The sequence below is a fragment of the Dreissena polymorpha genome, chromosome 13 (assembly GCF_020536995.1).
Source record: "Dreissena polymorpha isolate Duluth1 chromosome 13, UMN_Dpol_1.0, whole genome shotgun sequence".
Taxonomy (NCBI): domain Eukaryota; kingdom Metazoa; phylum Mollusca; class Bivalvia; order Myida; family Dreissenidae; genus Dreissena; species Dreissena polymorpha.
Window position 1 is genome coordinate 33,293,690 of NC_068367.1, and position 12,924 is coordinate 33,306,613.

General features: G+C 35.2%; 1 protein-coding gene across 3 annotated transcripts in view; it reads right to left on the reverse strand.

The window, feature by feature from the left end:
• Positions 1–12,924, reverse strand: part of LOC127855460 (proton-coupled amino acid transporter 4-like) — a 45,445-nt gene that overhangs the window by 16,396 nt on the left and 16,125 nt on the right. For 2 of the 3 annotated variants that reach the window (XM_052391041.1, XM_052391042.1), the window contains 2 exons: positions 2,140–2,319; positions 783–872 (listed from right to left, as the gene is read on the reverse strand). In XM_052391041.1, coding sequence (XP_052247001.1) covers positions 783–872; positions 2,140–2,319 — 270 coding nt within the window. Of the gene's footprint in view, positions 1–782; positions 873–2,139; positions 2,320–5,676; positions 5,730–12,924 lie in introns of those variants that run through there. The other variant, XM_052391043.1, reaches the window with a different exon arrangement.

A 12,924-nucleotide genomic window follows, 5' to 3' on the forward strand; every position in this document is an offset into this window, starting at 1 on the left:
GGAGTTTCAATAATACGACTTGTACGAGTTGACGATGTTAGTTTATTTAATGACGCTTGCTTAAAAAAAATCAACAGTTTTCGTTTGACCAGAATTTTGCTAAAGAATCTTTTTCACGTTATATTTCGAATTGCGCAACATAAGAGTTTTTCATTCAGTCGCATCACAAAATGTTTGAATTTCATTGCAAATATCGTAAGCGCCTATACAACACGAAGAATATCGGGCACAAGAATAATGCAGATGTTATCCAAATCGAAGTCAAGTCGACATCCGGCACAAGACCGGATCGGACTACAATTCGTTAAAAAAGCAAAACAGCCGATGTCATAAGCATTTTTTTTTCTGATTGGGATTTTTTTAAAGCAAATTTTGGGAAAAAAGTATATTTTTTGCGATTGGAAATATAGTCTAATTTCATCTATAAAATCGGGTAAAAAAAACCCCTGATGTTAGACCTAAGTATCAATAGTAATATATACATATACATATATATATATATATATATATATAATATATATATATATATATATATATCATCCAGAAACCATTTTACTGCTTCAGGTCACTGTGACCTTGACCTTGGACTTTATGACCTGAAAATCAATAGGGGTCATCTGCCAGTCATGATCAATGTACCTATAAAGTTTCATGATCCTAGGCCTAACAGGCTAATTCAGGAATGACACTTTCTGCTTTTAAGTATTTTTTAAGTCTCTTCATAGGGAACATCCAGTTAAGGCCAAAAGTGAGGCTCATATTTTTAATCAAGAGTTGTCTACCTTCCAGCCCGACTCCATCTTTGCAGCAGATGATGTCTACTCAGTGCGACCTCCATCGTAGACGCAAAGTCCAGGTGTGTCCTGGACTGACTAGAATAATATATACAGACTAGAATAATATGCACAAACTTGTTTGTATTTACCATGTACTGTGAAACATTAATTATTTGTCAGGAATTAATTTGTGTTTATTTCGTCAGTGGACCGAGTGAAGAATTTAGGATCCCAATGAATAATTATGTCCAATGTTTAAACAAAAGTCAATTGAATTACCGTAGACACAAGGCATTAAAATCAACCGTATTGCCCACATACATACTTTGTCGATTTTATTATCAAGATAAATCCGGTGTTGACACAAAGGGGTGTACATAATACAGTGTACTTAACTGACACATGACATTGCTGTAAAACGCGAACGCAGTAAAAATGTATCAAATGCGTTGACTTCCTTTAGGTAGAATAGTAATGATTAGTGCTAATTGTTAACAACTTTATTACCCATTGTGATTATTGTGTTTTTCAGGGGGGCTGCAGATTATACAGCCTTCACCCAGCGGATCAAAGTCAAAGACAATAAACAAAATTAAAAGATGACAATGTGTGATCTACACCTGACTGAATTAAATTATGCATATTTATTACAAATTAATAAAGAACATTTTTATTTGTGTTGTTTGCATTTAACTATGAACTTGTAAATGACATACATTAATAAGGGTCCATTACTATCACCTGATAACAATAGATTCATTAATTGGCATGTGACAAACAGGCCTCACCTCCTGCAAGTGACTCCCAAGTGTCCTCCCCCTTTCCCCACCACAATTTGTATTACAAACAAATCGAATATTGACTGGCGCTTTTTTTCAAAATCAGACATTGGTGAATTTTAGTGCTGGCAAATAGTCCTTTTTTTATGACGAAATTTTGTGTTTGCAAAAATTAATGGTTTCACAGTATTTGCCCACCTTTATTTTTTACACTTCAGGCTTATACATGATTCATGTAAATTTATGAATAAAATATTAGCATATTTTGCTTTATAGTCAATTTTTTTTTCTCATCTCACAGTAGAATACAAGCCAGGCTTTAAGAAAAAAAGGCTAAATGCATGTGCATTAAGTGTATTGCAAGAGTAGCCTGTGCAGTCAGCACAGGCTAATCTGGGATGACACTTTTTGCCTTAACTATTATTTCTGTTTAAAGAGATTTATATAAATAACATTAATCCATAACAGCAGACAGTGTCTTCCCTGATAAGTCTTTGTGGACTGCACAGGCTTATCTCAGACAACCAGTTTATGCACACACATCAAGCCAAGTTTTCCCAGAACGCGACCAAAACTATACCCACTCTTTGCACAGTTTGTTGCCCGCCTCGACAAGCATGTGCATGCAGTGCAGGGAAGTGATCCCTATGAGGAATATGATCACAAAGCTGACCCAGAGCCCTCCATTCTTGAATGCCACGGGCATGGCCAGGATACCTGTCCCTATCATGCCCTTGAGAAGGTGCATCAATGTCTCCAGGTTGCTAGAAATATATAAGAAGAACATATCAATAATATAACAAATGCTTATATACATGTATGTACCATAATAAAAATGTTGTCTGATTTTTGTTTTTTTGCAAAGTAAGGTTTGCTAAGCTAAGCACGATATTTCATATAATTTATTAACTGCATGTGCACTCAAGTATAATATACATGTACCAATGAACATAAACGTGTATGTTACTTAAGCCATTAAAAGATTTCTTGCTTTCCGTGTTTGTTCCTTTTAATGAGGATGATACTATTCAGCTGACCAATCATTTCAAATGTGGCCACCTGCCTTACAAGGCCGCCTCCCGTGGCTGGCTGCTTAACCCTTTACAACTTAGATACGTATTTAACCCTTTACCACTTAGATACATTTATATACATGTATTTAACCCTGTACCACTTAGATACGTTTTTAACCCTTTACCACTTAGATATGTATTTAACCCTTTACCACTTCGATAAGTATTTTACCCTCTACCACTAAGATAAAATTATGTATTTAACCATTTACCTCTTATATACATATTTAACCCTTTACCACTTAGATACATATTTTGAGCATTTGTAGTCCCTTAGAAAGTTAAATTAAAGTAAAGACCTTTCTTACTAGATTCAAGTTTTAAAGGCTTCATTTCCAACCCTTAAATACTGTACTGATGAGCAGCAAACAGCATAAAACCTGAACAGACTGTGAGTTACTCGCGGGCTGTTCTGGTTTTATGCTGTTTGCACAAAGCCATTTTCACTTCGCTTCTGAGTGGGAAAGGGTTAACACAGGTTAGACTGTACACAAGTTTTGCTAGACTTCTTTCTCCAATATCTTGGTAACACAAACCGTAAAAGAATTATTGTTCTTTTTCCAATTAAATTTTTCGAAAAAAGTGTGTTACCATATAATTTTTGCAATCTTAAACTAGTAAGTTTACATTTGGAACAACTAACTTATTATTAAATCATAATATTTATCAAGCAACATAAATCTTTACACGATAATATTCCTGGTACTGCCTTATTTAAGCCCCAGGTCTTCTGTAATATTGAGTGATATGCATATATGACTACATATAATGTTATCAGCAGATAAGAAATTAACACTCAATGACGCAAACTTCGATGCACTTTGCAAGCAGATGTCAAAAGGAGCGATTGTTGTATAAACATAACTTGCTGTCCCTAAGCTCAGTTAGTCAGTTGTTAGGAACATAATCAGTCAAAGTGTTATCAGCACTTCATGGAAAACATGGACAAACATGGTGTGAATTTTGTTAAAATTTCATGCAATGCAGTGATGATTCATCACCAATTCATGATTCCCAAAATACACAGTGAATATATAGAGAATATTATGTGAGTTTTGGATAAAGATCAAGTTTATCATGCGAGGCTTATAGCCGAGGTAGTGCGAGGCTTGCTGAGCGCTAACATGGTTCGAGCCAAGCATGATAAACTTGATCTTTATCCAAAACTCACATAATATTCTATTTATTCTATTATTTCCTCCTATTTTCCATTAATACTTATAAAATATCGCATTTTTTGACGATTTTGTTTTTCTGTAGTTGACAAAAATGTATAATTCAATTTTTTGAAAAACCCAAATCTGATAAAACTAGAGCTTTGTCACAGACGTAACGAATACCCCCACATGCCGCATTGACACATAATATTTTGCATGTTGTTTTCACAAAAAACAGCGGACACCATGCTCAATTTTTAAAACGCACTAAGTGACCCCTTGACCTAGTTTTTGACCCAGAAAGGCCCATGTTCAAATTGGCCTTAAGATCATCTCCATAAAACTTCTGACCAAGTTTGATGAATATCGGATGTAAACTACTTGAATTAGAGAGCAGACACCATGCTGAATGTTAAAAACGCACTAAGTGACCCTGTGGCCTAGTTTTAGGCCCAGAATGGCCCATTTTCAAACTTGTCCTAGAGATCATTTAGATAAAACTTGTGACCAAGTTTGGTGAGGATTGGATGAAAACTACTTGAATTAGAGAGCGGACAACATGGCAAGGTTTAAAACGCACTAAGATACCCCGTGACTTGTTTTTGACCCAGCATGACCCATATTCTAACATGACCTAGACATCATCTAGATACAACTTCTGACCAAGTTTGGTGAAGATTGGATGAAACCTACTTGAATTAGAGAGCGGACAACATTGTGATGTTTAAAACGCACTAAGTGACCCCGTGACCTTGTTTTTGATCCGGCATGACCCATATTCAAACTTGCCCTAGACATTATCAAGATACAACTTCTGACCAATTTTGGTGAAGATTGGATAAAAACTACTTGAATTAGAGAGTGGACAACATGGTGACGTTTAAAACACACTAAGTGACCCCGTGAACTAGTTTTTGACCCGGCATGGCCCATGTTCGAACTTTACCTACAAATCATCTAGTTACAACTTCAGACCAAGTGTGGTAAAGATCGGATTTAAACTACTTGAAATAGAGAGCGGACACCATGCTCAATGTGTAAAACTTATTAAGTGACCCTGTGACCTAGTTTTTGATCTGGCATGGCCCATGTTAAAACTTGGCCTTCAGATCATCTAGATAAAACTTCTGACCAAGTTTGGTGAAGATCGGATGAAAACTACTTGAATAAGAGAGAGGACACCATGCTGAATGTTAAAAAACGCACTAAGTGACCCCGTGACCTAGTTTTTGACCCGGCAAGGCCCATGTTCGAACTTCGCCTTAAGATCATCTAGATACAACTTTTGACCAAGTTTGGAGAAGATCGGATGAAAACTACTTGAATTAGAGAGTGGACAACATGCTGAATGTTTAAAACGCACTAAGTGGCCCCGTGACCTAGTTTTTGACCCGGCAAGGCCCATGTTCGAACTTGGCCTAGACATCATGTAGATATAACTTCTGACCAAGTTTGGTGAAGATCGGATGAAAACTACTTAAATTAGAGAGCGGACACTTAATACGGACCGACAGACAGACTGACCAACCGACAAGTTCACTCCTATATACCCCCCTAGACTTCGTTTGTGGGGGTATAAAAATAGCGATAGTATAAAGCTCAAGTTAATACGATTGTTGTTATACTATTGATTCTCATCTGGTAATAGGATAAAAACATTAAGCATTGTGTGAATAATAGATTAAAAACTGTGAATACAGCATTAAACACAGTGAATAACAGATTAAACACTGTGAATACAGCATTAAACACAGTGAATAATAGATTAAACACTGTGAATGAAGCATTAAACTCAGTGAATAATAGATTAAACACTGTGAATGAAGCATTTAACACAGTGAATAATAGATTAAACAGGCTAATCTGCGATAATACGATAAAAAGAACATGCCTCATCCTGGGTGAGCCAGGCTTCCTCTAGTTTTCCAAGACAGGCTGATATTGTTTTCCTGTTTTGGGTGATATTTGTTTCAAATTGGATATATTATGAGCTTTGTAAAAAGTGACTAAAAGTACCCTTATAATACTGCTTTGTTAAAGGCAAAGCAGGCATGCCCATGTTTAAATTCAAGGGTACATAACTCAGCAAAATATAATTATAACATGTGACTTGCACAATCAGTCATTCTTCAATTAATTGTGATAACATACCGGTTTGTTGGGTTTCAATTCAATCACTTGAGAAATGTGATTTATTTTGCTTTAGAAACGTATACATTTTAAAATATTTAAGGTAAAGGGCATTTAACTCACAAACTTGTTGATCACTGGCATTTACACCCTTTACCACTTAGATATGAACAATGTATTTTAACGCATTAATTGTAGTGTCTTAGAAAGTTAGGGCCTTCCACAGGCCATTTAATGATCCCTCGCCGGGGCGCTTGAATTTAGAAATCAGAGTCCCCGGGGTGCTTGAAATTTTCCGAGCAGTGTATTTTTCAGTAAAAGAAAGTGGAGATTGTCAAAAAAAAGAAAGAAGGTTTCTCTATCAGTGTATCAATATGCCCTGTTTTAAAAGAGCACTCGGTACCTACTTCCGCAAGTAATCGCCATTAACACCACATGGGTTAATGGATAATCCACTGATAAGAGAATAGCATGATGCGAGTATCGATTATTCTAGCCACATTACACAATCATTTATGCTATCACAGGAAACTCTCAGGTAATATTCCAGTGGTCAAACTGTGATGTTCATTGTCGAATCAGTTACGCGAATGCTTATAAGGGCGGGTTAACTATCAGCCATTATTTTTTATTGACATCGGGCACGAAGTAAGAGTTTATCGCAGCTTGATTAGCAAGAAGTTGTACCATTTACTTAATATAAAACTGGTAACTAGTACAGTACAGTACATTTAAGACGGTTTCGGGCATCATCATCACACCTTTTTACTGTAAACAAGTGTTACCTATGACTTATAATGAATACGAGAAATTAATTGCAAGTGGTAAAGAATCAATTACTTATAGCCAGTAAGTTGTGCAAATAACTCCCGGTTACAATTATGCGATAACAATTTATTTCCAGTACATGTATATTTCATCAAGTCCATTTATAGAACTGATTTACCTCGTTTTTCTGACATTTATTCAACACGTAATGCGCTTTAACAAATTTTCGTTGAATTAATTACGCACACTTGTAAATGTTTTGTCCAATAATCGATACTAAGAAGACTGATGATGGCAACTGTTAATATTTGTTGAAATCTGAAATGGGAATAAATAAATTTGTAATCCGAAACCCATTCCCGTAAGTCGATGTTAACGCGTTTTTAATCCGAAACACACTTTCAAATGTAAATGTTACTGCAACGTTAAAACTTTAAATATTCTTGCTTTAAATTAGCAGTGAAATTTATTTTGTGTCAAATCTTTTTCTCAATTCAAAAGAGCGCGAAAATTATTCAGCATGTACAACGTCGCATCATTTGCATAGAAAGCGTGCGTGTAATTAGCGTTTTAACAAGCACACAACATGGGATAGATGCATGTTAAGAGGCAATATTTCATCAAATCTATAAATATTCACTTAAAATTTATTTGATACTATAGAAAATGGCAAGGTTTGTGTTAAAGAAATAATTGAGAGCTTTTATCGTAAATTTTTACCAGAAAGTGATTTATAAAAATGAAATAAACGGGATTATCGGGTAATAAATAGAAACTTGAAAAGTAGTAAGTATACAGTAATAGAGTTGGGTTTAAACTAATGTATTCGGGAATCTTTCGAGTTGGGATTTTACTATCTGTGCGGGAAAGTTTTAAAACAATTAAACAATATAAAAAATTATATATATTTTTAAATAACTGGGGGATTTTCTTGAAGAGTCATAGCGCACCAAATGACGTCTTTTGATTTTGTTTTTTTGAGTTATAATGCACCACAGAACGAGAATTTACACGTTGAATTAAAAAAAATAAAGTCGGCAGGAGACACCCCTCCCGAACCACCCCTATCAGCCCCGGGGCGCCTGACAAAAATCCTGTGGAAAGCACTGAAAGTTATATGTAATTGAATACCTTTCTTACTAGATTCAAGTTTTAAAGGCTTCATTTCCCACCCTTAGCTACTGATGAGCATCAAACAGGTGTCTTGCAATTCTACTTTTGATTGTAATGACATATCGATTATGGAATAATTTGAGCTTTCAATTCAATCACTTGAGAAATGTATACCATTTATAAAGTTCACTTTTGTTTTACATGCTATGCAATATTTATACGCTGCAAAATAGCGCCCCTTTGATGCCTCAGATCAATGGCTTCCTTGTAACATTTGGTTCAGCCTTTACCACTTAGATTATGTATTTTGTCTGATTTGTAGTCCCATAGAAAGTTACATTTAATTAAAGAACTTTCTTACTAAATTCAAGTTTTAAAGGCTTCATTTCCAACCCTGAGTTACTGATGAGCAGCAAACAGCATAAAACCTGAACAAACTGCGAGTTACTCGCAGGCTGATCTGGTTTTATGCTGGTTGCAAAAGCCATTTCCACTTTGCTCTTATGGGGGAAAGGGTTAACTGAAGATCACTCAAGATTTAAGTGTAGCTATCCTGTTTTTAATAATTTGTAATTGCAAATGCCCTCCATTTGTAGAACTTTGTACTGTTAAGTGTGTTGACAAATATCAATCAGCATAAGTGGCCAGTATTTCTCAACAAAACCTTAGAATTGCTAATCAATGAAATTGCTAATCAATGAAACACATACATTGCAAAATATATTAAATTCAGTTTAAAATTATTTAAATAGAATACAAAATACATGTATAACGTAAAATGTACCTCATTTTTTTCTGATTCTTATATTTAAGTGATTTCCACATTACACAAATTATTCAGTGGTTTTATCATTTTATCTCCGGATAGTTTCTAATATATATATAGTTATTTGTACAGCATAATATTATGTTTGTTTCTTACTCTGCCAAATTTTACTTTCATATCATACTTTTTGTAGTGAACATTTCATGACAGCTGCTTTATGGCCCTATTCCACTACGAAAACAAGCCCACAATTCGCTATGATGTATCCCATTTATTGAATCGGGAAGATTCGTGAAGTCTACGATACAGTTACGACACTGGTACGATCAATTGAGTTACAACAAATCGTGGAGTTTGGTTCAAATCTTGTGAATAGTGCCGCGACTTCACTACAATGTGCAAGTATCTACTGCGACTGTATAACTACGAACGATGCAGATCGGTCACGAATAAAGCTTGGACCTCACCGGACGCACCCATGAATTAGGCGCCAATATCTATTGATATTGATCATTCTTTACAATGTGACCTACATTCTTCTGTGCATGTACATGTGTAAGAAGCCCAGTGGGCATCCAATGTTGCTGCAACGTTGTATTTAGGTTGCATTCGAACGTTGCAGTTAGGTTGTACCAATGGTCTATATGAAAGTTTTCCTGACGTTTTTTCCCACGGTTGCTGCAACGTTTTTTCCCAACGTTGCTGCAACGTTGTATTTAGGTCGCATTAAAACGCAGTATTTTTAAATTCTATTTTTTTAAATAATATTAAAAAATAAATATTTACTGCCAACCGCTCTTTCGATTAGCATCGGCAGTTATGGACATTTTCAAGTTTGTTTCTTGAAAAGAACCATTATTTGGTGTCTATAGAGGAGTTAATGAAACGCTCCCTAAGTGGGAATCGAACCCACCAACTCCCAATCGCTAGGCGGACACCTCATCCACTACACCATGGCGACAATTGAAAGTTTCAGACAAAAATGTTGACTATTTATTTTTTGTTGAAACTTAACTATAGATTCTACCATTTTAATGCATAACACAACTTAAACAAAATATTTTATCCGGCTATTTTGAGTTAAAGTTCATCTTTAGCATCTTGAAGTTTAAGCAACTGATCTGTAAAATTTAAAAAATTGAATTTCTAAAATTTACAATAAATCATATTATTTTTCGTAAAGCCTACAGCTTTTCGCATATTTAATTTAGCATGTTTCCCAAACTGCTTTACCACTGCATTGCTGTTCAAAAAACGTGAAAAACGTGAAACGGGCACCTGCTGCTCCGTATATAACCATATGTAAACCCCGTCGCGCTCATAGTTTTCCAAGCGTTTCCGCTGCATCAATGTCTCTCGTGTTGACAGTGTTTTTCTTCGCCATCTTATTTTACGCTGGTTTGGGTAAGTTTGAGATGTTATGAATTGTTGTTTTTGAAATTTGTTGAAAGAAATGGTTGCTTTATAACCTAGGACATTGTGTCCAGGTAGTTTAAAGAAATTATTTACGATTTTTGAAGGAAAACTTGATCGATGTTTTCGAAAAGCGTTCGGACGTAGTCCGCGCATTTATGTCTGTAAATATTCGGACGTTGTCAATGTATTCACAAATCTAAATTGAAATAAAGTAATTAAGCTTTTATTTTTCTTATTTTCCTAGGACATGGTCCAGGAGATATGGCAGAACAACAGGTTCAGACCCGTAAAGTGGCTCACATATCTGTTGAGGAAATTGACGAGCACGTGGTTGGTGATCAAAATGATGTGCTTAGTCTTAATCAAGACTCGGAGGAAGAATTTTCAGGATTTGAATCCGATGACGTTCCTCGAAATATATCTAAGGAAAAGACAATTGGCAAGACAGTGAAGTCTGTCGTTAAAAAAGTGACGTCAAAGGACGCTAGTGGTGGTAAGAAACAGACTAGATCAAGTACTAAAAAACCACAGAAAAAAGGTAAATCTACTAATAACCCTAGTTGTATGGTTCAAATAGATTTGAACAATTTGTCATCAAGGAATCTTAACTTACTGAAGGAAAAATTAGGTTTGTCTCAACCAGAAAATTCCAATGATTGTTATTATGATGACTATGATGCGTATGAAAATGAGACTGAATGGGATGAAAATGTAGACATTCATACTGCACCTAATTTGCGTGTTCAGGTGGAAAATGATGAATCTGAAGATGATATTGGAATAATTCCTTCTGTAAGACCTAACGTAAAGGACATGTCAAAGAAATTGATGAATGACTTATTTGGCGATAAAAGCGATAAAGAAAATAACTCGGATGATGAAAATGAATGGAAGCTGCCAAAAATAAAAAAGAAGTCCAGAGGACCGCCAGTATCTAAATCATTGGCTGAATTAATGAATACTGCATGTACAGCGTCATGCGATACGCAATCAATTAGAGAAAGTCATTTAGTTCCTGAAAACTGTGACATGATGTTTCCACCCTCTGTTAACTTAGAAATGTGGAGAAACCTTGATAAAAGAACACGTTCAGTAGACCGATTATTCCAAGATTTACAGAATCTTCTGGCTGCCGGTATGGTACCAGTTATGAAACTGGCTGAGATGCTAAGGGGCAATTTGCCAGCAAAAGAACAAACTAAACAATTGGTTTCTGACTCGCTTACTTTGTTATGTCAGGTTCAATATAATTTGAGTATAAGGAGGAGGTTCTTGATTAGACCAAACATTCCAAACAAGAAGTATAGAGCGTTGTGCAACTTTGATACACCGATAACATGCCTGTTATTTGGTGATGACATTTCAAAGGAAATGAAAAACTGCGATGCAGGGGTGATGTTGAGTAACAGTCTCAGGGCCTATCAGAATTTTTCCATGCACGAGAATTTGAGAAGAAGTCGTGGGAGGTTTCCCCGTAATTTCCGGGGTCGTGGACGATTCATGCCATACGGAAACCCACATTATGGGAATCCCAATTTCAACACCCGAGGTTTCAGAGGTGGTTATGGAGGTGGTCGTCCGTTTAGAGGTCTGTGACGTTCGAGGACTTCTGCTATAGTGTCAAGTGCCCCAAACTAAGAACGGTAGGTAAATTAAAACACTGTTTGAATGTATGGAAACAATTTACAAATGACCCTTGGATTTTAGAAAGCGTTCAGGGCTATAAATTGGAATTTGAAACAGAACCGAGACAATTTTATATACCTAAAGAAATAAAATTTAACAAAGAAACCATGGAAATTATTGATAATGACATTTCTGAGTTGTTGTCAAAAGGAGCAATTATCAAATCTGATAATGAAGTAAATCAATTTATTTCCAATATTTTTGTGGTAAAAAAGCCAAATAATAAATTTCGACCAATTATTAACTTAAAGAAATTAAATAAACACGTATGTTATGAACATTTTAAACAAGAACATTTTAAAGTGGTGTTGGACCTTGTTCAAGAGAATGATTTTTTTTGCTCTGTAGACCTGAAAGATGCATATTTTTCTATACCAGTACATACAGATTTTCACAAATATCTTAAATTTTGTTGGAGGACTGTTTTGTATGCATTTGTTTGTTTACCTTTCGGATATAGTGCAGCTCCCAGGTTGTTTACAAAGCTTTTAAAGCCAATTTATGCGTGGTTCAGGTCTTGTAATATTAGATGTAGTTATTATATTGATGATTCTTTGACTATGAATCAAAACGACAAAGTGTGTGGTGAAAATGCACATACAATTTGTACAACATTAGAATCCTTGGGTTATACTTTCAATGAAAAGAAATCTGTTTTAGTGCCAACACAAAAAATTGTGTTTTTTGGTTTTATTTTAGATTCAGTTCAATACAAAGTTTTCTTGACAGAAGAAAAAGTACAAAAGATCCTTCTTAAAGCAACATTGTTGTTGAAAGCAGAACGAATTGTAGTCAGAGAGTTAGCTTCTTTTATTGGATTACTGATAAATGCATTTTTTGCTGTATTAGAAGCACCTTTGCATTACAGAAATTTAGAAAAATGTAAAATTTCAGGTTTAGGTCATAATATGAATTATGATAATAAAATTACTTTGGATGATAAAAGTATTTTAGAAGTAAATTGGTGGATTCAAAATGTCATAAGCGAGAATGGGAAAGCAATTAGGCCAAAAAAGGTTGACATTACATGCCAAACAGATGCAAGTTTGAGTGGTTGGTCTTGTTTTGATAAGGACACAAAATGTTATGTTAATGGTCGTTGGTCAAGAGATGAAGCTCAGAATCAAATAAACTATCTTGAGCTTCAAGCCATTTTCTTTGGTACATGTATTACATCCTTGAACAAAAATATTACCGATTCACACATTCATGTATGTTCAGACAATGTTTCTGCTGTAGCATATATCAATGATATGGGAG